The sequence below is a fragment of the Aethalodelphis obliquidens genome, unplaced genomic scaffold (genome assembly GCF_003676395.1).
Source record: "Aethalodelphis obliquidens isolate GAN/ISIS:26980383/991018 unplaced genomic scaffold, ASM367639v1 scaffold12, whole genome shotgun sequence".
NCBI classification, from domain to species: Eukaryota; Metazoa; Chordata; class Mammalia; order Artiodactyla; family Delphinidae; genus Aethalodelphis; species Aethalodelphis obliquidens.
Genome location: NW_020837956.1, coordinates 21,008,764 through 21,032,346, shown reverse-complemented (window position 1 = coordinate 21,032,346; position 23,583 = coordinate 21,008,764). Strand labels below are relative to the sequence as shown.

The window sequence follows — 23,583 nt, the reverse complement described above, 5'->3', positions numbered from 1 at the left end:
AATACCGCAAGAGTCCATGTGGGAATTAAATGTGTTGATAAATATATAAAGCACCTAGAATAGTGCTTGGTTCCCAGTAAGCACCCCCAAAATGTTAACTATTTGCTAGCTGTTATGAATTTATCAAAATCACCAGTTTCCTTTTGTCATACACTTAAGATGGAGCCTCATTTTGGGGTATATTATTAAAATTTTTGTTTATAAAAAATGCCCATTACGTTAGATTTAAAAAACATAAAAAAGGAGAAAAAAATAAAATCACCTGTATATATTTTCTGTTTATTTTTTCCACAAAATTTGGATTATATATCATTAAATAGTCTGCATTTTTATCTGACATCCTATTATAATTTCCTCAAATCTTTAAATATTGTTTGAAAATGTGATTTTTTATGGCTCAATTTCCTTTAATTTTTCCAATTTGATGGGTGAAAATTTCTGTTTAAATTCATGTTACTCTGACTGTGGTGAAATAAGATACCTAAAATGTTCTATTGTAGCACATGTATTTTTTGTGTTATCTTGGCAATTGCCAAGAAATAATTATTCATATTATTTGCCAATTAAAAATTGGGATGTTAGCTTTTTAAAAAACTGATGAGTTTTTAAAAAATAAATGCATCTTTAGGATATTAAGCCTTTATATTTATTACAGATATTTCGCCCAGTTTGTCATTTGCCTTTGAACTTCATTTGCAGTGTTTTTGGACACGTAGTTTTATGCAGTTAAAAGACTTTTCCTTTATAATTTCTTATAACTGCTTTTATGCTAAGGTAGATAGTTCTTCCTAATCCAGAATTCATTATAGGTTATATATTTTATTCTTTTGAATGTTTTAATTTTTAAATACCACATTACTTAATTTGGAGTTTATTTGGTTAGTTGTATAAGGATAAGAATTTAAGTTTAGTTTTACTCTATTAGCTAATTTTGGCAACTGTCAAGCAGACTGAGGGCAAGATCAAGACCATTAGCAACACAGAGAGCAGATGTAAATCAGAGCCATGAGAAATGCTTAGATTGTAACAGAATGCATGTGGCCTCCCAAATCCCATCATTCCAAGGAGAGGCATGCTTGATTAGGACAAAGATGGATATGCAAGGACCCTGTCTCCATCCCCTTTTACATACTTTACGGCGAGTTGGGGGGCAAGGGTCATGTGTTGGATTATATAAAAATGGGACTAGCCCTTCCTGCTGAGCCAGCTCAGTAGTCTGAGCCAGATCTTTGCTAAACTGTCAGTACTTGAGGTGTGGGGAGCAGGAGAGGCAGAGAACCCCCTGACTACGCAGAAGCCAAAGCATTTGTCTCTTTTCAGCAACAGTTTTTTGGGTTTTTTTTCCTCTCTCTAAATCTGTCATTTTCCCTTTGGCTTGTTGTACTTCCTTTAATATAAATTAAGTTCTTATAAATGCTATAGTCTGTTTTGGGATTGTTTTGTCCCATTGATCTATTAATTCTAGCACATATTAGATTGTTTTGATTGTAAAAATTTTATAATAATTTTTTAAATATCTTTTTAAAAGCAGCTTTTGGTTCATAGCAAAATTGAGAAGAAGGTACAGAGATTTCCTGTGTACCTCCTGCCCACACATGCACAGTTTCCCCTTTTATCAACATCCCTTCACCAGAGTGTACATTTCTTACAGTGGATGCGCCTGCATGGACACATCATAATCACTCAGAGTCCATAGTTTGCCTTAGGGGTCACTCTTTGTGTTGTATATTCTGTGGGTTTGGACAAGTGTATAAGGGCATGTATCCATCATTGCCATATTATAGAGTGTTTTCACTGCCCTGAAAATCCTCTGTGCTCCACCTGTTCATCCCTTCCCACCTCAGCCCCTGGCAACCATTGACCATTTTACTGTCTCCATAGTTTTGCCTTTTCCAGAATGTCAGATAGCTGGAATCATAGAGTATATAGCCTTTTAATAATGCCTTCTTTCACTTAGTAATTTGCATTTAAGTTTCTTCCATGTCTTTTCATGGCTTGATAGCTCATGTCTTTTTAGCACTGAATAATACTCCATTGTCTGGAGGTATCACAGTCCTCCATTATTTCTCCGTTCACCTACTAAAGGATATCTTGGTTGCTTCTAAGTTTTGGCAGTTATGAAATTTTTAAAATAATTTTTAAAGTTTGGTAATACTATTTTTATGTCTTTTAATAATCACCAAAGTGAACACATATACCTAGTTTAATAAGTCAAGTTGTATTATAAGGTTTATTAAAACAACAGCTAAACCCTCTCCTGGCTTGCCCTTCCTTACTCTGAGACCTGTTCTTTAGAGGCAAGAACTTTTTTGACTTCTTTAGATGTATCTTCTGATGTTCATATTCATATTTTAAATAATATATGAATCTTTCCAATTTTAGACATCTATTGACTTCATACTATGAAGAGAAAGATTTGGTGTTCGTACTAAGTCATTTTTTTTTCTTGGTTTATTTATTTGTTTTGGTGGAGCACATCCTTCAGTAGCTTTTTGACAGAGGACTCATGGGGAGTGAATTTTTTGAGACTTTACATTCCAGAAATATGTTTATTTCTACCCTTACACTCATATGATAGTTTAGTGGGATAAGGAGTGTTAGGTTGAAATTCACATTTTTTCAGTATTTTGAAGGTGATACTCTGTTGTCTAATGCAATTTGGCAAACTTTTTTTGTAAAGGGCCAGGTAGTAAATATTTTGGTTTTATGGGTCATACGGTCCCTTGTTGCAAAACTATTCAGCTCTCCTGTTGTAGTGAATAAGCAGTCGTAGACAAGATGTAAACAAATGGGTGTGGCTGCGTTCCAACAGAATGGTACAAAAATAGGCGGTGGGAGGATGTGGCTCTCAGGCCATAGTTTGCCAGCTATCATCCTGAGCTTCCACTGCTGCTGTTTAGAAGTTTCAGAGTCGTCCTTTCTTCTGTTTTTGTCCTTTTCCCTGTTTTTGGAAGCTTCTTTGGAAGCTTTAGCTTTTTTTCTCTTTTTTTTTTTTATCATTTTCTTTCTTCTTTAGAGTTTATACCATTTTTATTTCTTACTAAAATTTTAGTGGAGTTTTGGGGGGAATTGTGGTTAAACAAAATGGATCATGTTTATCCAGAAATTCATTACTCTTCTGTTTAAAAATAATTCTTCCTTATGTGTTTATTTTTAGTTAAGCCTTATCATTGTATGTCAAGATCTGAGGAGAGTCCCACCAGTACTTTGGGTAGCATGAGATTCTGAACAGGAAGGTTAACCCATACACAGTGCACACTTTGGGCTTTGATTATATCCAGTCTGTCATTGCTTTAAATTTAGTTTTGGTTTTCCCAAATGATTTAGTTAATTTAAAAAAAAAAAACAAGGAGAAAGAGCTATGTAGTTCATTCATTGAACGATATTATTGTGACATTAATGACACAGGTTTGAAAAATAATTTATGGTCTGCGCTCAAATATGTTTTGGTTTTCTATTTTTTACAGTCCTTCCTATATCCACACATACAACTTTTCACAGATATAATCATAATGTAATCAAACATACAACTCAATTTTTGTTCTCTTGATTTACTTTTCATATATTTCTATATTTCTACATAATCTTTATTGTTTTACTTATTAACAGTGATGTCATAGTTCATAAACATAGTGGATTCATTTATTCTATTGCCAAGTAATTGTTTTCTCCTACATATAGTATTGCAGTGATGATATACTCAGGTATGCAGTCTTTTCCTCCTATTTGGATTATTTTCTCGTAAATTAATTTCCAAAAGTATGATTGGGTTTTAATAGTAAACTAGAAATTGCTTTGGCTCTTGAAGTCTATCTTCTCCTTATAATATGCAAACGTAAGTTTGTAACCTTGTTCACACTTCTTAAGTATAAGTATTTCCTTATATTTAATGCCATAAAGTAAATTAGGTCAGAATTTTTGTCTTCAAGTAAGATTTTACAAACTTACATCCCACAGTATAAAATAATTTATTTCTTCAAACCCATGGCAACACTGGATGTAATCATCATCAAGCTTGAGTGCGTGTGTGTGTGTGCATGTGTGTGTATTTGGCAAGGAAAATAATTTAGAGAAAAAAATAGAAAGCGAATCTGATAGGCGGGAGACAGAAGAGAGAAAACATTGTGGAGAAGTCAAAAGAGCTAGGAAAATCAGGAGGAAGGATTGTAGAATCTGATGGAGGAAAGAATTTTGAGATTAGCAGAAAAGTAGTATAGTTTGCACTTGTTAGCTATAAACAAAGAACTCACTTTTTGTAATCTTGAGCATTTCATCAAACCTATTTTAAAACAAGTTGTTTTAATGTATTACATTTTAGTCATAATGTGTCTTTGTTAGATTAGGCGTAAACACTGAATGGTAGTGTATAATGTACATATTATGTCTTTATTTTTTCTTCTTAAATTTCTTAGCCAAATAATCTTGGTATTTATAGTCCATATTCACTATTTCTAATGTCTGTGCATATTTATATATACTGTACTTTTATGCCTGGATAAATTTCTTTTTTAATGGAATTTTATACTCCTAGCTGCAGCAAACAGGCAGCCCCCTCCCCCTGTCCCCACATACCTTCCCACACAACACACACTGTATTGTTTCTGTTGTCAGTTGTCAGAAGCTGAGGGCTAAGCCTCTTGGGAAATTATGTTTTATACTCAAAAAGATTTTTTATATCCCTACTATGTGTAAGGCACTATAGTTAGGTACATTGGGGGAATGCAGAGATGAGTATTGGATTTTGTCTTCTAAAGTCTGGAAGATAGATAAAACATGAACATAAAAAGCTATAATATGGGAAAAAATATGTTCTAAGGAGCTATAGATAAAGGGACATGAGGAATAGTTTTTGTCCTATATAGTGCACTGTTATTTGCCAGTACTTAGAAATAATTATAATTCTCTTTTCCCTGAGTTTCACTTAGTGCCTTGTTATGTTATGTGCTTCTGGAATTATTGTGTATGTTGTTAGTCTTGACAACTAGATTGTAAACTCTCTGAGGGCAAGTACTGAGTGAGACGTACTTTTTCTCTGTCTCTCACTACAGGGTACCTAGTGGACACTAAAAAAGAACTTAAAGATTTATATTACTGAATGGCTGTACTTGTCCTTTTATTTGAAGTGCTTTTAATTGCTTAACACTAAAATTCTGCATTCTCTCTTAGGTATTTTTGCACCCCTTTCAAAGATAAGTAAAGCAAAAGATCGAAGGAAGAATACAGCACACACTCCTCCTACAAAAGCTGTACCTCTCGTCAGGTCCCAGAAAATTGATGTAGCGCATGTAACGTCAAAAGTACATACTGGTAGGTCAAACCAGAAAGTTTGATATCTTGTTCGTGTTTTACTTTTATCTGTGGAATGCCTTATATTTAAATTGCTTCACGCTTTTTGGTTAGCTGCCTGTGAAACCTGCATTTAATAAAACCTGCAAAGTTCTTGGTTTATGATTTTAATCCCTGACAAGCGTTTTTCAGATTTGTTCCTTCCTTTTTTTCCCCTTCTATTTCCATACTTTTATCACCCCTAATCTAACCTCAAAGCTAGACTTCTATACCTCTGATAAGTATTTATGCAACACAACTAGTTTTATGTTTCTCACCTATTCAAGAATTTTAGTGACTTTTTTAATCAGAAAAAGTCTCAACTTTTGAAACTGGCTGTCAGAGACCTTTCTCTGATGGAGTCTCTTACTGCTTCGCAGCTGAGCTGTGGTTTGTCACGTCTCACTGTCTTTTGTGTACATGGTTCTCACTCTTCCCGTCATACTTTCCCTATCTCTCTGGGCAGTATTTGACTTCTGCCTGAGGTTTGAGTCATTCTTTACCTCCTTACTCACATCCTGTTTCTCCATGAAAACCTCCGTGATGACCCCGCTCACTTCGATCTCCTCGTTCTCTAATTTCGTATCCACTCTAATCCGTACCAGCCTGTTGCTATTTGTTATCTTGGGTTTTGACCTCTGATTGCTTTATTTGGGCAGATCTTCTGTTCTGTTAGAAAAATCTTCAACTTTAAATGGACTGTGAGAGCATTTTGTACTTTCGTATTCACTGTAGCACATAGCACAGAATAGGTGCTTAATAAATACTTGCTAACTCATCAATGACTGAAGCAGAAAGGCACTCTACCACGACTAAAGGATTTTGTCTACAAATTTGGTTGGCCTTTCTGCTCTGTTCCACTGGCCTATTTGAATATCCCTGTGTTAGTACTGCACTTCATAATTACTATAGTTTTTTTTTTTTTCTTTTCTTTTTATTTTTTTTGCGGTATGCGGGCCTCTCACTGTTGTGGCCTCTCCCATTGCGGAGCACAGGCTCCGGACACACAGGCTCAGCGGCCATGGCTCACGGGCCCAGCCGCTCCATGGCATGTGGGATCTTCCCGGACCGGGGCACGAACCTGTGTCCCCCGCATCGGCAGGTGGACTCTCAATGACTGCGCCACCAGGGAAGCCCTATAGTTTTTTTAAAAAATAAATCTTGATATCTAGAGGAAAGCCTCCTATCTTTTTCTTGCACAGTGTCCTGTTTGGCCCTTATACATCAAACTTCCTTATAAATTTTAGAATAAGTTGTTAAGTTTCTTTAAAAAAAATGTGTTGAGAGAGGGATGGGGGGCTGGGTGAAATAGGTGAAGGGAATTAAGAGGCAGAAACTTGTAGTTAAGAAATAAGTCACGGGGATGGAACCTACAGCATAGGGAACATGGTCGGTAATGTTGTAATAACTTTGTAGTGACAGAGGTAACTAGACTTATTGTGGTGATCAATTCATAATGTATATAAATGTCGAATCACTATGTTGTACACCTGAAGCTAATATAATATTTATGTCAACTACACTTCAATTAGAAAAATAAAAAGGAAAAATAAATAAATAAGGTGATAAATATATCTCTAGGGCAAGAAAATATTATTTTGCAAGTACAAACTGGAATTATATCTCAAAAAAGTACTTGTCACAAAATTAAAGTTTTTTTTGCTCCTTAATAGAAAGTTAACTTTTAGACAGATAAATTAACAAATTATGTTAATGTTATTTTTAGTGTCAAAAAATAAAAATATCCGTTGAAGTTTTAGTTGGTGTTACATTTAAACCTTAAATCAGTTTGAGAACTGACATCTTTACAATATTCAGTCTTTTAATCGTAAGCTTGGGATATTGCTTTATTTAATTGGGTCCTTTAAAAATATCTCAATAAAATTTTACGATTTTCTCTACAGATATTTCGTACTTGTTTTGTTAGGTTTATTCCTAGGTACTTTAGACTTTTTGATGCTCTTGTAAGTGGTATCCTTTTAACTTGAAACCCAGAAGTACACAGCAGAGATGGAAAGAAAGCTCAAAGAGAAGCCCTCTATTTGTGGTCTGAGGAGCAGGAAAGGGGTCTCCTGCTAGACAGAAAGTGGAGGAAGTCCCTGTTTTCTTTTGTGATTGCTCTTTTTTACGTCTTTGGTTCTTTCCCACTGCAGTCCCTAGGCAGTCCTGCATGTTGTAATAGCAGCAAGGGATGGCCACGCACCTAAAACCCCAAGGGAGGGGAACCCTTGTTTCTGGCCAGAGAAACTGTGGTCCCAAGAACAGGAATGGAATCCCCATTAGTTTTTCTTCTTTTTTCTTACTGCTTGGCCCCATAGGCAGAGTCAATCTCAAAAGGTTATATGACAGGGGCTTCCCTGGTGGCGCAGTGGTTAAGAATCCACCTGTCGATGCAGGAGACACGGGTTTGAGCCCTGGTCGGGGAAGATCCCACATGCCACAGAGCAACTAAGCCACAACTACTGAGCCCGCATGCCACAACTACTGAAGCCCGTGTGCCTAGAGCCCGTGCTCCACAACAAGAGAAGCCACCACAGTGAGAAGCCTGCACACTGCAACGAAGAGTAGCCCCTGCTCGCCACAACTAGAGAAAGCCCACGTGCACCAACAAAGACCCAACGCAGCCAAAAATAAAAAATAAATAAAACAAACAAACAAGAAGGTTATATGACAGAGCAGGGAAATTAAAGCCTAGGCATTCTACCCAGAGTATCAGGAAGGGGTGCCTCTGGGAGCAGGAAAGTGTCAAGGAGACCGTGGTGAGGAAGGAGCTCAAGAAAGTGATCTCAGAATGGTGGGCTTACTGCCAGGTTGTGTGTGCATGCGTCTGACCACGGGCTTCGGTCTCCTGCACAGACCACTGCCCAGGTCTCAGACTGACTACTGGGTGGCTCAGCACACGAGACAGATCCCAAATAGGCTTTGGCAACTGAACTGACATTGGAGCCACAGTCACAGAAGATGGGTAGGAACTGCCAGCCTGAAACTAACCATCTGCTAACTGTCGAATGCCTGCTAAAACAGAACAGAGCAAAACAGTCAGCACTCTCCATGGAATTTAAGCAAGACCCAAAGTCCTGTAAAATAATGTTCATACTGTACAGGATACAGTCCAAGATTGCTCCAGATATGAAAAGCCAGGAAAATCTCACCAACTCTCAAGGAAAAGGACGATCAAAAGATGCCAACCCTGAGATTATACAGACGTTTATCAGATAAAGATTTTAAAGAATATATTATAAGCCTCTAAGAATTAAGGGTGAACCCTCTTGAGACAAATGGAAAATTTCAGCAGAGACATGAAGGTATAAAAAAAGAACCAATAATTCATATACACACGCACACACACACACGAGTACAAGTAAAACTGAGGTAATCTAAGATTGGTGGATTGTAGCAATGTCGGTATCCTGGTTGTGCTTTTATGCTATAGTTTTGTAAAATGTCACCTTTGGGGAAAACGGTAAAGTGTACATGAGATCTCCCGATACTGTTTTTTACAACTGCATATGAATTTCCAGTTATCTCAAATTTTTCAAATAAAAGGAAAGACTCAAACGGATACTTTAGGACTGAAAAATATAACTGAAAATAAGAAATTACTCTGTGAGTTGACTTCGCAGAGTCTCTCTCCCCCACCCCCAACCCAGTTTCTGCTGTTGTGGTTCTGGCCCTCACTGCTGGCCTCTGCTTCCAGTCTCTCCTCCTCTGGTTCCTTCTAAACTTTGGTGTCGGGGTGATGTTATTCACCTGTGACTGTTCATGCCAGTCCTCCTTTCCAAAGCCCATCAGAGGCTCATTCCCTACTGAAGAGCTCCAGTTCCTTTGCCAGCACCGTTACTCTCTTAAGATTTTATTGTGGCCCATCTATCCAGGTTACTTCTCCTGTGTCCCCTGAAAATCCATTTTATTCCAGCCAAGCTACTCATCCTTCTCTGATCCTGTCTTTCTTTTAAGTTTTTTTTTTTCTTTTTGTCCATCCATAATGGCAACCTTCAGTTCTTTCTGATCATACCTCCAGTATTCACTGGAAGAAATCTGCCGTATCTCTCAAGACCCATATTGGAATGTGATCTTCTTGATGAGGCATTAATTTATCTTTATAACCATGATTACTGTCTCCTCCTTCTATGCTAGGGCTTATATCAAACATGTCCTCATATTATGGTTATTCATGTCTTTCTGCCACACCAAATTGAAAAGGTCTTCCTTTAGGGCTGGGACCGTGGCTTGTTTTGTTTGCGACGCTCAGAGTGCCAAGCTCATTTCTTCACCCAGAACGCTTTGTAAGTGAGTAGAACTGGAATGGATGCTTGATGGAATTCGACACTGGGTGGAGTCCATTAGGTTTCTTATTTACATAGTTTGGTTCTGTAGAATTGAAACAGAAGTCTTAATATTAAGTAGAGTATTATTCATGAGGTCTCTTTTAAAATCAGTGTTTTGGGGGAGTTGGGTGTAGTGAGAGTCGGGTAGTCATTCAGAGAGTACAGGGCTTCTTACTATCTGACTCTGACTTAAATGAATAATTGCTTTAATGATTTGCAGAAATTTTTACCGCAAATTTACTATCTAAATAGACAGTCTGCTACAATGAATTTGCCTGCACACACCAGTGAAATCATGAGTTGTTTGCAGGTCTTAGTAAGTGTGCAGCCGTCATAGCTGTATCAGGTTTGCTTTACACGCTAGCACTGTGCAGACACACTAAGGAGTGCCTTAAGTATCAGACACTTAGATAGCTGTGTTTTAAATGCTTTATATTATTTAGAATTCCTTAGTGGATTTTTAATTAGGTGGAAAAGATACTTTAGTGATATTTGGGGAAATTGATTGGGGTTTTCAGATGGGCTTAGGAATACATTCTTTTCTTTCCCCTTTAAATAATGAAACATTGGCCCCTGCCGTCTGTGAATTTATCATCCAGCGTGTTCTCAGAAGAGGATAAGATTTAGATAATGACGGAGGTCTGTACTTTAAAAAGCAGATACAGGGCTTCCGTGGTGGCGCAGTGGTTAAGAATCCACCTGCCAATGCAGGGGACACGGGTTCGAGCCCTGGTCCAGGAAGATCCCACATGCCGCGGAGCAAATAAGACCGTGCACCACAACTACTGAGCTCATGTAAACCACAACTACTGAAACTGGTGCGCCTAGAACCCATGCTCCGCAACGTGAGAAGCCCGCGCGCTGCATAGAAGGGTAGCCCCCGCTCGCCACAACTAGAGAAAGCCTGCGTGCAGCAACAAAGACCCAGTGCAGCCCCAAATAAATAAATAAATAAAAATTTTTAAAAAAGGCAAATACATATTTTTGTTTAATGTTAAACAAAATTCGTTCTTGCTGAAAGTGTTTTGTTTGTGTTCTAGGATTAATGACATCAAAAAAAGATAGTGCTTCAGAATCAACACTTTCATTGCCTCCTGGTGAAGAATTGAAAACTGGACCAGAGAAAGATGGTAATATAATTTATAACTTCTATTTTCAAAATTTAATTTACTGATTGAACTTTAAAATAATATAGTGATGTAGCTTATATGAGGCTAAAGTTTAAAGTTTGTAAGGGAAGAATCATTACAGTAAAAATTTATCCTTAAAAATCCCCTAAGCAGCTGATAATAAAGTGTATGTATATATATATGTACATGTATATACACACACACACACATATTTTTTTTGTATAAAATCCTGTATTGTGATTCTTATGTACACTTAAATTAGAGAATTACTGGACTAGATTAAGAGAATAAAAGGAAATTCCATAGTGTAGATGTCTTGATAACAGCATTTAAAGTTGCCTTTAGCTGTCAAATCATTGGGTGAATAGAGCACAAATAGAAAATTCAAAAGTATTCCTGCTTGCCTTCAGGTTAACTCAGAACATTTTAATATTAAGCTTTTGTTACCTTAAAAACACAGTAGTGTGTTTTTTATATAAATAAGATGTGATTCTACTAACTCTAACTACTAATTAATTAGTAACTCATCTTAAGTGAGAAGTGAGAGACAGTGGTGGTTAGGATAGGTAGTTGGTCTAATTAGTGACGTGACAGCGCTCCCCTGTATGAGATTGCCGTCATATAGTGTGGGTCCTTTGCATCCTTAAAACTGCTTGGGCTGTAAAATCTTGTATGTATGAACTACAGTCTATTTTGATGAAATCAGGCGTTTAATTCAACATTAGTTAATCCACAACTGAGGAAGCTAAGTGGAGAGTTTCAGAAGGATTTACCTGGAAAAGCATCTCATTGGTTCACTTCTTATTTCCCACCCTCTGATGTGTTCTTTTCCTGTACCGTTTTAGTTACCCTGCTTGCATCCGTCAGCAGCTCCTCCTCTACATCTTCTTTGGAGCACAAGCAGAGTCACTCCAAGACACTGAATGCAAGTGGCAATAACAAGAAGACAATGAGCAAAAGCCCTTCTGTCTCATCTAGAGCCAGTGCCGGTATCTATGGCTTTTTCAACCAGGCTTTCTTGGTGTTTTTTATCTTGGTTTGTTTGTAAGTAGATTTGCTCTTTTTAAATGTGTAGAAGGAACCCTTGACTTCAGTCAGGTTGAACTACTTGTTCCTTCCCTGTCTCCCCCCAGCCCCCCACCTCCCTCCCCTTCGTCAGCACACTCTGGATCTCTGTGCCTTTCCCTCATGCTCCTACCATTTTTCCTTGTCTGGATTGACTTCTTCTCTTCCTCATGTATCTATGGACTCTAGCCCCTGTAAGGTTCGTATTAGAACTTTATGAGAGATCTTCAGATACTTGGAAACTATACGGTCTGTTCTCTTTCTTTACTTATCTCTTTTCTAATCTAAACCTAATAATAATAACTAACATGTCAATACATGTTATTTACTATTTCAGGTACTATTAAAGGAATTTTACATACCTTATTTCATTTAATTCTCAAAATAAACCTATGGAGTAGGTACTATTATGATCATTTTCAATTTATGAATGAGGAAACCGAGGCTTAGGGAGGTTAGGCATCGGTGCACAGTGGCAGTTTCTAAGTGCACACCTCGGCTTCACCCGCAGGTCTATCTGATGCTTCGCTGCTACCAGAGTCCGCCTCTGTCTCAAGTACCTTCAGCTCTTCTTCATGCTGTAGGGTCCCCAGACCCTTCCCAGCCTGCTGGTAGAGAGCTGAACCACTGCCTCTCGGTACAAGTCCAGTCTGAGGCTACTCACGCAGTTTTGGTGACCACACTATGTCATTGGCTCAAACAGAGCCTTATGCCAAGTCTCTTCATTTTGTGGCTTGACATAGGACTTTACATTTATTTTCATTTAATTTAATGTTTGAATTTTTATCCCTCTGAATTTTGTTTTTTACATCTTGTGTATAGCTTTTTCACACACTTTTGTGTTATCTTCTTATTTAAAAAGCATGCTTTCTCTATTTTTAGCCAAGTCATTGTTTAAAACTGTGTAGGAGAGGTTGACAGTGATTACCTTTTTAACTTGCTGTGAAGCCTGCATGATCCCATTCAGTCCACATTTCTTCAGTTATGTGTAAGGATATATAAAACACGTTTTCTTGTTGAAATCAACATATATATTGAATTTACTGCAGTTCAGTTATTTACCTGCATAGAAAGAAAATGAAGCCACTTTGGCCAAACTTATTTTTTATTTATTTATTTATTTTTTAAAAATTGTTTTATTTATTTATTTTTGGCTGTGTTGCGTCTTCGTTGCTGCGCACGGGCTTTCTCTAGTTGGGGCGAGCGGGGGCTGCTCTTCATTGTGGTGTGCGGGCTTCTCATTGCGGTGGCTTCTTGTTGCAGAGCATGGGCTCTAGGCGCGGGGACTTCAGTAGTTGTGGTGCACGGGCTCAGTAGTTGTGGCTCACAGGCTTAGTAGCTGTGGCACACGGGCTTAGCTGCTCTGCGACTTGTGGGATCCTCCCCGACCGGGGCTCGAACCCGTGTCCCCTGCATTGGCAGACGGACTCTTAACCACTGCGCCACCAGGGAAGCCCATAACTTATTTTTAATGAGCCTCATAGTAATTACTAGATTCTTTTTCTAATACTTTTAATACTTGAACCAATATTTTATTGTAGAAAATGTTCATGACAGGATTTCTTTTTCTCTTTAAGATACTTTATTATATGGGGGAAAAAACCCCAAACACTCAGTAGTAACACTGATGTAATAAAGTTAAAAGTTGAGGCCCTAAAAGTGGAGAACCTGGAAACTTTGCTTGAATATTTATTTTCTGAATAGGTTCCTCTTCCCTTGAAACCAGTTTCTCTTTAATGCTGTGAGGAACAGAGGTGAAAAGATGCAGTGATGTAGCGATCCCGTTTGTCCTCATTTTATTTACATTTTAAGGCCCTCTTCATTTGGAATTTGGGCTTTTGACATTGACTTGATTTTAAAATTTATGTGTGGGTATGGAATTATCTTTTTTACCCTTTATATAAGGGTATAGTTCTAGTGTGCCTACATACTTAACCTTTTTTTCTTTTTATAAATTTGAGGGATTTGTGGACCTAAATAATAGTAGAGATGAAGAGAGTTATCAATTAGAGTGAGAAGGAGGTCCTTTTAAAAGGGGAGGGAGGTGTGTGAGAGAAAGTTCCGAACCCCAGAGATGTTTTCTTAAGAAAGTATTGCTAGAGTGAGCGGATATTCCGCTTTCTCTGTCCGTTTGCATTTGGGGTAGATGTGGACCGCAGAGGGTGGACATTTAGGGGAAGCTAAGGACAGAGGATTAAGGAGAAAGAGGAGCAGAGAGAAGAGATTGGGGGATGGGAGAGGTTGGGGAGGACGTCTGTGAGCTCAGCCCCACCGTAGTCCACGTTGAACTCTGTCCTTGGTCCCTTGTCTGCAGGCAGCGTGGGGACAGACGTGAGAGTTTCTGGTCACAGGGTCAGGGTTTTAAGTCAGGTGTGCCACTGACTCCTATGAACACCATGTCTTCATTAATTCCTGAGTTTGTTTCTTACCTATGATTATAATTCTCATGAAAAGCGCTTTGTAAACCATGAAGTGCTTGGGAAATGTTAGTTATTTTGAGGGCCAAGGACTTTTTAATGTACACTTGATCCAGACCTTCCTTCTCCCTGAGTTTGTGTTCCTCATTTGTTACCATGTGTTTAGTTTCTCCCTGTTAACAGTCTGACTTACCCTCTATCCCGCACCCTCATGCAGGGTTCCCTAGGCCTTCTCAGATGACAGCCACTCAAATCTGTTCATGGACTGATGGGAGAAGCCTCAGGGGCCCACCTCTTCTCTGTTACAATTGAACAGCTTTCAAGACAGTGTTTCTCCAGGACTTCTGATGCTCAGTAGCGGGAGTTGCAGGCTTTAGGTTTGAATCGAGGTCTGGGCAGGGAGTGCTTTTGTTTCTAATAAGGAAATCAATTTGGGGTAATTGGAATCTTACAGCAATTTCACTTTTAAATTACATTTATGTATGTATCATTTACACTGAGTCCCACTGAACTACTCTGATTCTAGCATTTTACTAGAATAGGGATGGGTGGACTATAGCCCATGGGGCAAATCCAACCTACCACCTATTTTTGTAAATAAAGTTGTATTGGAACATGTTGTGCCCACTTTGTCTGTCTGCTTTTGTGCTATGACCGCAGAGTTGAGTAGTTGTGCAGAGTAGTATGGCTTGTAAAGCCTAAAATATTTACTATGCAGCCCTTTAGTCAGAACAGGTGTGCTGACCTCTGTTCTAGTAGAGCGTGCCACCAGGAAGTCAGATAAAGCTGGTACTTCACCAGGAGTCAAGTGTAAGCTCCTGTGGCAATGATTGTCTCAGGAAACCCTTCAAATTTCTTTTGAGTAGCGTCACTTCACATGTGAGAAACACAGCTTAGATGCTGTGTATAAGGAAAGGCAGCATATGTTGACATCTCCAACTAACTAGACTGGTTAGAATAAATAGTAGTTTTTTGGCTTATGTGCTTTTTGAGTTTCCCTTTGTTTTTTCTCTTTTCCTGCCCCATCCCCTTCCCCAACCAACCCCAAAACAGGTTTGAATTCCTCAGCAACATCTGTAGCAAGTAATGCACGCTGCGAAGGAGAACTCCGCCTTGGAGACAGGGTGTTGGTGGTAGGCCAGAGAATTGGTACCGTTAAGTTCTTTGGGACAACAAACTTCGCTCCAGGTAACTCATCTGTATAGTCTTTGCTCAACTGGAATTCTTTAGATAACAAAAGGTTCAAAATTTTACATGTAAATAAAACTTATAGAGAATTCTTGATTCATAGTTCTTGTGGGTGGTGGCTGTGGCACAGAAAATGGAAAACATTGATTCAGATGCAGACTGTTTTTACTCAGGTTGATTGTTACTAATGAATTTTTCTTGCCATTTGTGTTTTAAATTGTCTACAGTTAAAGTTAGTTGTTACTCTCCAGTTTTACTCTCACTGATTGCCAAGTGTGCTAAATAACAGAGAAAACATTTTCGGATTAGATTTGTGCTAAGCATAATCTTGAAAATGAGTGGATAGCGCGTTTACTGATACAGCTTTTAACAGAGTGGCTTGGAGAGAAAAGCAAACAAAGCGGTTCAAAGGAAAATGAAAAACGTTTGCGCACTGTGGGATCTTAAAAATGCATGTTTGTGTATTTATATACTCACTCCAGTCTAGACTTAACATTGTGTTTCCAAAAGTAAAGATTATCTTTCTTTTATATTTTCAGTAATTTCTGATTGTAATTTCAAACAGAAGCCGGTTGAATAAAACCATGTTTGTATTTTTAAATAGCAATATGCTGTTTTGACACATGGTGGCATTGCAGCATTTTAGGAAATGGTTACCTAGAACACTGATGTTTTAAAAAAAGTTTGTAGCCTTCTGTCAAGAACTCTGAAGGATCTGAGATTTTACCCTGTTTGCAAGTTAACAAGTTGGATTGCCATGGTTTCATAGATGCTGGCAGAAGATGGTAGGCTGCTGGGTCAGCGATAGAGGACCTCAGTGCTCTCTGCAATAGTGGTAGCCAAAGTGGCAGCATTCTCTTCTGTTTCCTGAGCCCCAGTTCCCAGGGGGTGAGATAGGGAGGGCCAGGTGACACCTGTACACCCAGTGGTTTATGCTATAGGAGAGGAGCCCCGAGCTTAAGGAATCTGAACCTTTGTACTAGATAATAAGCATTCCTGTCTTTTGTGCCGGGGGAGACTCTGTCTCCATCCCCCAAGGCCATCTTCTCTACAAACATCCATGAAAAGACGGTCAGTGCCTCTGTCCATAAGGCCTGTAGAAACATGGAGAATTGTCTCCCAACACATTCTTGTTTCATTAGTACCATTTTTAATTGCAGTCCAACTACTAATGGATTGGAGATGGGCTATATGTTTTATAATTCATGTCTCTCTTAGGGCACCAGCTAGTAATTGAGATTAGTTAGAATGTTCTTAATATGGTTCTCAAATAAAAACCTAGGAATCCCAAAGGTAGGTTATTTTTCCACAATCACTATGTCTTCTGAGCTTCCTTTCTCTGGTTTTATTAAACAAGGCTCGAACGGTTTGTTTTGTTTGGAAGCAGTTGTTGTAGGTTGAATTTTAATTTTTAAACTCCTAGTGTAGAGCATTTAGAAATTTGAGAAGTAATAAGCAAATATAAAAGTTTGAAATTTTTCATTAAGGTCCTTCTGCTCTTTCAGAAAGAAGTAGCGTGTATTCCTTGTGGCATCAAAATTTAGATCAGTCAGTTCTATAGGACAGTGGTAATATCTAGGCTTTTTATAGATGATAAGATCTAGACCTGACAGAGGGCATGTTTAGCCCCTTCAGCATGTTTAGCAGTGCCACCTCGGAAAGAAAGTATCCAGACAGTAGGCAGTCACTATTGTTAACACTTGCCATAATGCCTTCCTGCTGTGTGCTACACACTTGCAGGAGTTACATGGTAAACATGTAGCAGTGATATGGTGTATTAAAATGGGAAAATGCAAAAATTATATAGGAAAGCATCAAAGGCAGAAGGAAGTAAAACTTGGAAAATTATAACCGTGGCACTCAGAAATAACGATGGCAACCAGAGTAACCCAGTTAGCGGCATTCAGAAATGCGATGACTGAGCATTAGTATGGCTGAGCAGTGGGTTTGTATACCTTACTCTGTACCTGGGCAGGGTAGGACTGTTTAGGTATAAAAGACAATTACACGCATTACGCTAGTCTTTTCAACTCAAACTCCAATATCGGGAATGGACTCAGGTATCATCTTTTTGAACGTAAGAGGAAAAAAATTAAGAACTTCTAGATTGTCATTTTAGAGGTTATACAATTGACTCTTTGAACTATTAATCTGAAGGGAACAATATTTTTGTATTTTGTCATTTGTCATAAGTTTCTCAATATCTGTATCCTTATTTTTTTATTTGTTACTGATTCTAAGAGACCACATACAATTACTATTGTATTCTACTTCTAAATACAAAAATGAGTGGACTGTCAGGTACTTTTAACTGAACTGGAGGTACCCTCATCCAGAGCCATTACTCTAGGAGTATATGTCCATTTATCTAATATTTGCCATACTAAAAGCAACCTCACTATTTTAATTTTATGCTCTCTAGAAAAGGAAATCCTATTACTCTCCTCAGAGTGAGCCCTTTTAAATACTTAAAAGCCTTTTAGAAAATTATTCCTATTAACCTAACCTAAATCTTTTCATTTAGGTTAAAAATGATATTTTTTTTCCTTCCTGGGTAGGGAAAAAATGAAAGAAAAAGAAGAGTCACCATGAAGTCTAGTCATATTTTCCATATTATTTTTGTCCCCCTTTAATTATTTCAGAACTGTTTGTGGTATTCTAATACTGGAAGAGTAAAATGAAAAGATTGCATATTCAGTTTATGATTTATACATCTCGGTATCATGCTACACTGCTCTCAAGTTAAACAGACCATGCTACCGAGTTAAGGACAGTTTCTTATTGTAGCTTTTAGATATATTTTGGTCATACACTACTGGTATAATAGCTAATCCTTGCCAAATTTGTGTTTGTACATTTTATCTTTCTCCCCTAATGTACAACTCTGCAATTATGCTTGTAAAATGTTTTTCTAGTTGAACATTTTTCAAATTTTGTTTTATAATTTTATCATGTGAAAGTTTAATGGTCGTGAGGATTTTGGTCATTTGTGACAATGTTAAACCATCTAGACTTTGGGTTTGTATAATAGCATAACAATTTTGGGTAAAGTGCAGATGCTTTTAAAATCCCATGTTCTTGTTCTAGGATATTGGTACGGGATAGAGCTTGATAAACCCCATGGCAAGAATGATGGTTCAGTTGGAGGTGTGCAGTATTTTAGTTGTTCCCCAAGATATGGAATATTTGCTCCCCCATCCAGGGTACAAAGGTGAGAAACAATGAAATTTACACTATTCACAAGAACTTTTTGTAATGTGCAGTGGGTTATAGTTAGAGTTCCTAATTTTATATTAAAGACATGCCCTGACTGTAGCCCATGTCTTCTTTCAAGGGGTTAACCAACCACCTTCTTCAGAGGGAAGGCTCATGGAAAGCTAAATTTGCTTTGCTGAGGATTTGCAGTTTTAAAAACCTCCTTTATTCCTCATTTGCAAACCCTGTGAGTATGTGTAGGCTGGTAGGAGTGGTGTTTGCCGCTCTGAACAGTGAGAGCAGCAAGCTTAATCTGTCATGCAAACAAAAGTAAAAATGCTCTCTGATTGCCTCAGTCACATCCTAACTACATTAAATTTCCTGCCAGCAGGCACCCCATTCATTCTCCTACAAACCTAATGGAACCAAAATGGCTTTTTCCTCTGATTTCCTTAGTTTTCAAAAATAGATAAGCAGTAGATCTTTGGGGGAAGTGAAGCTTCAAGGATTTATATATAATATACCTCCCCGGTGTTTCTTCTTAAGGTAGTATGCTTTTGTACCAGCTCACTCTGGCTTTTTAAAAAAAAGTTGAGCAGAAGTGAGTCCTCATGAAATTCCAGGTGCTATTGTGTGAAATGACTTAATGTGCTGAAAGAAGTTGGCTTGGTATGCTCTTCAGTGGATGGGAAATGGGATACTCATCTTTAAATAGGAAATAACATGTATGGCATAGTCACATTCATGAGAATAGATCTATGATCTCAACCTCGGAGTCCCATCTTGTTCCCTTCCAACTAGACTGTGTGACTGCCTCCTGGCAGATTTAACAGGTTTTATATCCATTTTCTTTCTCACTTTGTTTTTCTTATTGAATAATTACATGTAATTTTTGTATTCTTTTCCTTCTTCTATGATGTACTTAGTATAATTCTTTTCTTATTATTTATGATTTGATAACATTTAACGTATAATGCTTTTCAGTTTACAAAGTACCTTCAATTAAATGTTGTTTCATTTGATCCTAATAAGTATTTGGTCAGGTGAGCTGGAAAAGAATAACTACAGATGGTCCCTGACTTACAGTGGTTCAGCTTACAATTTTTTGACTTTATGGTGGGGCAAAAGTGATAAGAATTCAGTAGAAACTGTATTTCACATTTTGAATTTTGCTCATTCCCTGAGCTAGCGATGTGCAGTACAATATTCCCTCGAGATGGCTGCGCAGGGCAGCAGCAACTCCCAGTCAGCCACGTGGTCGCGAGGTGAACAACCAATACATTTACGACCCTTCTGTACCAATACAAGCATTCTGTTTTTCACTTGAAGTACAGCATTCAATAAATTATGTGAGACATTCAACACTTTATTGTAAAATAGGCTTTGTGTTAGATGACTTTGCCCAACTGTAGACTCATGAAAGTGTTCTGAGCACATTTAAGGTAGGCGAGGCTAAGTGATGATGTTCAGTAGATTAGGTGTATTAAATGCATTTTCAACTTAAGATGGGTTTATCGGGACGTAGCCCCGTTGTAAGTTGAGGAGGATCTGTACAAATAGTTATTGAGCATTTAGTAAGTGGTGGGCTCTGTACCATGTTACTTCATAAATCTCCCCCAGGCCCAGTGAGGTATAAGGTAATATGATTATTCCTATTTTTGCAGGTGAAGAAAAGTTACAAGAGTTACAGTAGCTTTGCTAAAGTCCTATAGCTACTGTAGGGGACGAAAAACTTGTCCTGTCTATGAATTAAACTGACAACAGATAGATGAACAGGAGAAAAATCATGCACACTTATTAAATGTTAATTTTACATGCATGGGGGCATCACAGAAAGCAGTGAATGCCCAAAGTAGTGGTGAGAGTGAAGAGTTTATAGACCATCTCAATAGGGGAAAGGGAGGGGGAGAACGGCCACTTGTGGGGGAGCAGATGATGTTAGGAAAGATTAGTGGGCCCTTAGGAAAACGGATGGGGACATGACAGTCTGTGACGGCGTCTGTCTGGGGTGTGGTGTTAACTCCTCATGTTCTCTCCTGTGGTGAGAGTCAGTCTTTGCTTGATGAAACTCCCGGGAAGGGGATTTATGACAATTCAGTTCTTTTTTGGGAAGATCTGTTTTAGGCAGATAAGGGGAGTTCAGAGAAAGCCTCTTCCTGCATTTGTTGATTCTCAAATGTCTTTAGCTCAAAATAATCTTTGCACCAGAGTGGCATGTTTTGGGTGGGATATTTTGATCTCGCACAGTAGTTAACGGTGGAGCTGGACTCAGCCCAGGTTTGTTATTTTGCTGTTGTTTTTCTCCTAAGCCCTTGCTTTTAGGCAGTTTGCTGGGGTTTTTCTTGGTAGTCATTTTATAATGAAGAAAAAGAGGTAGTAGGTAGTGGCACTTACACATGCTGGCACTGTTTTAAGTACTCTGTATGTATTGTTTACTGCTCTGCAGCAACCCTGTGTGTCGGGTACTGCAGTTATCCCTATTTCACAGGTGGGGGAAGTAAGGCACAGAGAGGTTAAGTGAGTTGTGCAGTTGTACACAGCTCCCAAGTGGAGATTTGAGCTCAGGTAGTGTAGTATCAGAATGTGTACTCTTAACCATTACCCTATAATGGTTAAAAGAGGCCCAGTGACTTTCTTTAGGACCTATACCTTATCAATGATCGATTTGGGAATACAATCCATACTGGGTCACCAGTCAGTCTTCTGGGTTCTCATATTACTTGGAACAAATCTCCATTAACACATTGCTTCATTAACCCATTTTTTGACTTGATGGTGGTGCAAAAGTGATAAGAGTTCAGTAGAAACTGTATTTCACATTTTGAATTTTGATCATTGCTACAGTCTCTCCTAAGTTTTATTTGTCTCCTAGTCATGAGGACTGGGGTTCTCCGTCTCATGTTTGATTACCCAAGGAGCACATTCTGGCATGTTGTGTGCACAGTAAATATTGATCAAATTTTGTTCAGTGTTTTTATGCTGTAACGGCTTTCTTCTCTGTTATGTTGTGAAGCCTCTTTCTCTCTCCCTTCTTTTTCTTGCTTTGTTTATGGAACACACATTTTTTACTTTTTTTTTTGCCATCTATTTGGTCTTTAAGGTGATTCATTTAAAAGCAGCCCCCTCATCTTAGAAGAAGCAGGGTGCTCTCTCTAAATGAACTGCTGTCTCTATCCAGCTGTCTTCCTATCATCTTCTGATTGTCTCATTCATCATCATCAAATACTATTAAGTGTCTTTTAGCACTTTGTGCTGTGCTAGGCGTTCTATAAGTAAATAAAACAGACATGGTGCCTGCTTTTGAGGAGTTTCTAATTTAAACCAGCTTTGGAGCTCTTTAAAGATAACACTGATCTTCAAGAAGGAAGAATTTTAAACTAGGGACTCCTGAGAGAACAGTCAATCCCATAGTGACCAATCACAACCTCACCTTATATTGCGCTCCTCCCCAGATTGTAGCTGGCCGTTTACAATTTTTTTAATAGTTCCATTAAAAAATGTGCCTCCTGTCCCAGAATGCACATGGTACTTTCCTCTGCTTGAATGGTTTTCTACTATCACCCAAGTATCATCTAGTTAATGCTTTTTCTTCTATTAACTTACATATCAACCAATATTACTTTAGAGAAATTCTAAGACACTGACTGGATCTAATCTTTCTCTCTCTCTCTCTGTCTATTTTTTACTCAAGTGGTTTTTATCAGCATAGCATTAATTTTCTTATTCTCAGTTCATACCATTACATACTTATTACTAATGAACTGATCACTTTTAGAATTAAGTTCTCAACTCTCCATCACAGCTTAATTCAAGTATCTGTCCTCTTCATCAAGTCATATTCTTTGCATTCATTAGTCTCTCATTGATCGCTGTATGTTATGTATCTTGTGAAAATGATGCATGTGAATTGCAAGATGAAATTGCAAATATTGTAAGAGTTGCAGGATTTCTTTATGGTAACAAAGTGTGCTGATGCAAGTGATTGATAGAATAAAGACTGCAGACTTAGGTCAGTAAACAGTTGGAAGAAAATGAGACTGTTATAGGATTGGCTTTTTAAAAATAAAGAATGATTTGAGTATCAAAGAAATAGACCTATAGTGAACGTGACCTTTATGATTGTGCTTAGAGTCAAGTACAAAATAAAACATGTTGAATCGTATTAGCCACTTTTATCAGAAAAATCACATATATACACAAACTCAGCTGATGTTTTTTCAATGTAAAAATGTGGTGTTTTTACAGTTATAACCTAACATTTGTTAAATTTCACATAAAATAAAATTTTCACATTTTTTAGTTTCATCTTTGAAAATAAAGCTCCAAAGAAGCAAAGTCAGGCCCCTATTTGAAATGAAGTCACCTGAAGTTGACTTTCTCTGTCCTTACTATGCTTATATTGCCTGTCTGTGGTGCTAGATTGAAGTTCATCCCTGGCTCATGATAGATGCTTAGTAAATGCTTGTCGAACGAGTGAAATAAGAAAGAACCATTGGTGTGAAATCCTCAGTTAAGCACCAGTCTTAAATCTGAAGACCAGCTACTTCTAATGAGGTTTGCATTACTTGTTTTATTCACAGAGTAACAGATTCCCTGGATACTCTTTCAGAAATTTCTTCAAATAAACAGAATCATTCGTATCCTGGTAAGATTACACAGTTTTATGTTCCTAATAATTATTTCTTTGCTTTTATTCAATGAAAAATTTTTATTGTAAAGTATATATGTATACAAAAGAGTATATGAAATATATTTGTATAGTTTGTGTAATCATAAACAACATCTGTTACCCACTCTATAGCCAAAGATGATGATTACCTGTATGTCCTATAGAAACCCCTGAGTATCCCCTGAGTCTCACCTGCCTCCGTTTTCGTATACTCTGTCTTCAGGTTGTGCATCTTGAATTTTATGTTAATTATTCCCTTGATTTTC

General features: G+C 37.9%; 1 protein-coding gene across 7 annotated transcripts in view; it reads left to right on the top strand.

Moving 5' to 3' along the window:
- CLIP4 (CAP-Gly domain containing linker protein family member 4) overlaps positions 1-23,583 on the top strand; it is a 75,957-nt gene that overhangs the window by 37,070 nt on the left and 15,304 nt on the right. For all 7 annotated transcript variants that reach the window (XM_027113482.1, XM_027113479.1, XM_027113481.1 and 4 more), the window contains exons 9-14: positions 5,167-5,307; positions 10,694-10,783; positions 11,629-11,772; positions 15,319-15,453; positions 18,541-18,664; positions 23,229-23,293. In XM_027113482.1, coding sequence (XP_026969283.1) covers positions 5,167-5,307; positions 10,694-10,783; positions 11,629-11,772; positions 15,319-15,453; positions 18,541-18,664; positions 23,229-23,293 — 699 coding nt within the window. The remainder of the gene's footprint in view (positions 1-5,166; positions 5,308-10,693; positions 10,784-11,628; positions 11,773-15,318; positions 15,454-18,540; positions 18,665-23,228; positions 23,294-23,583) is intronic.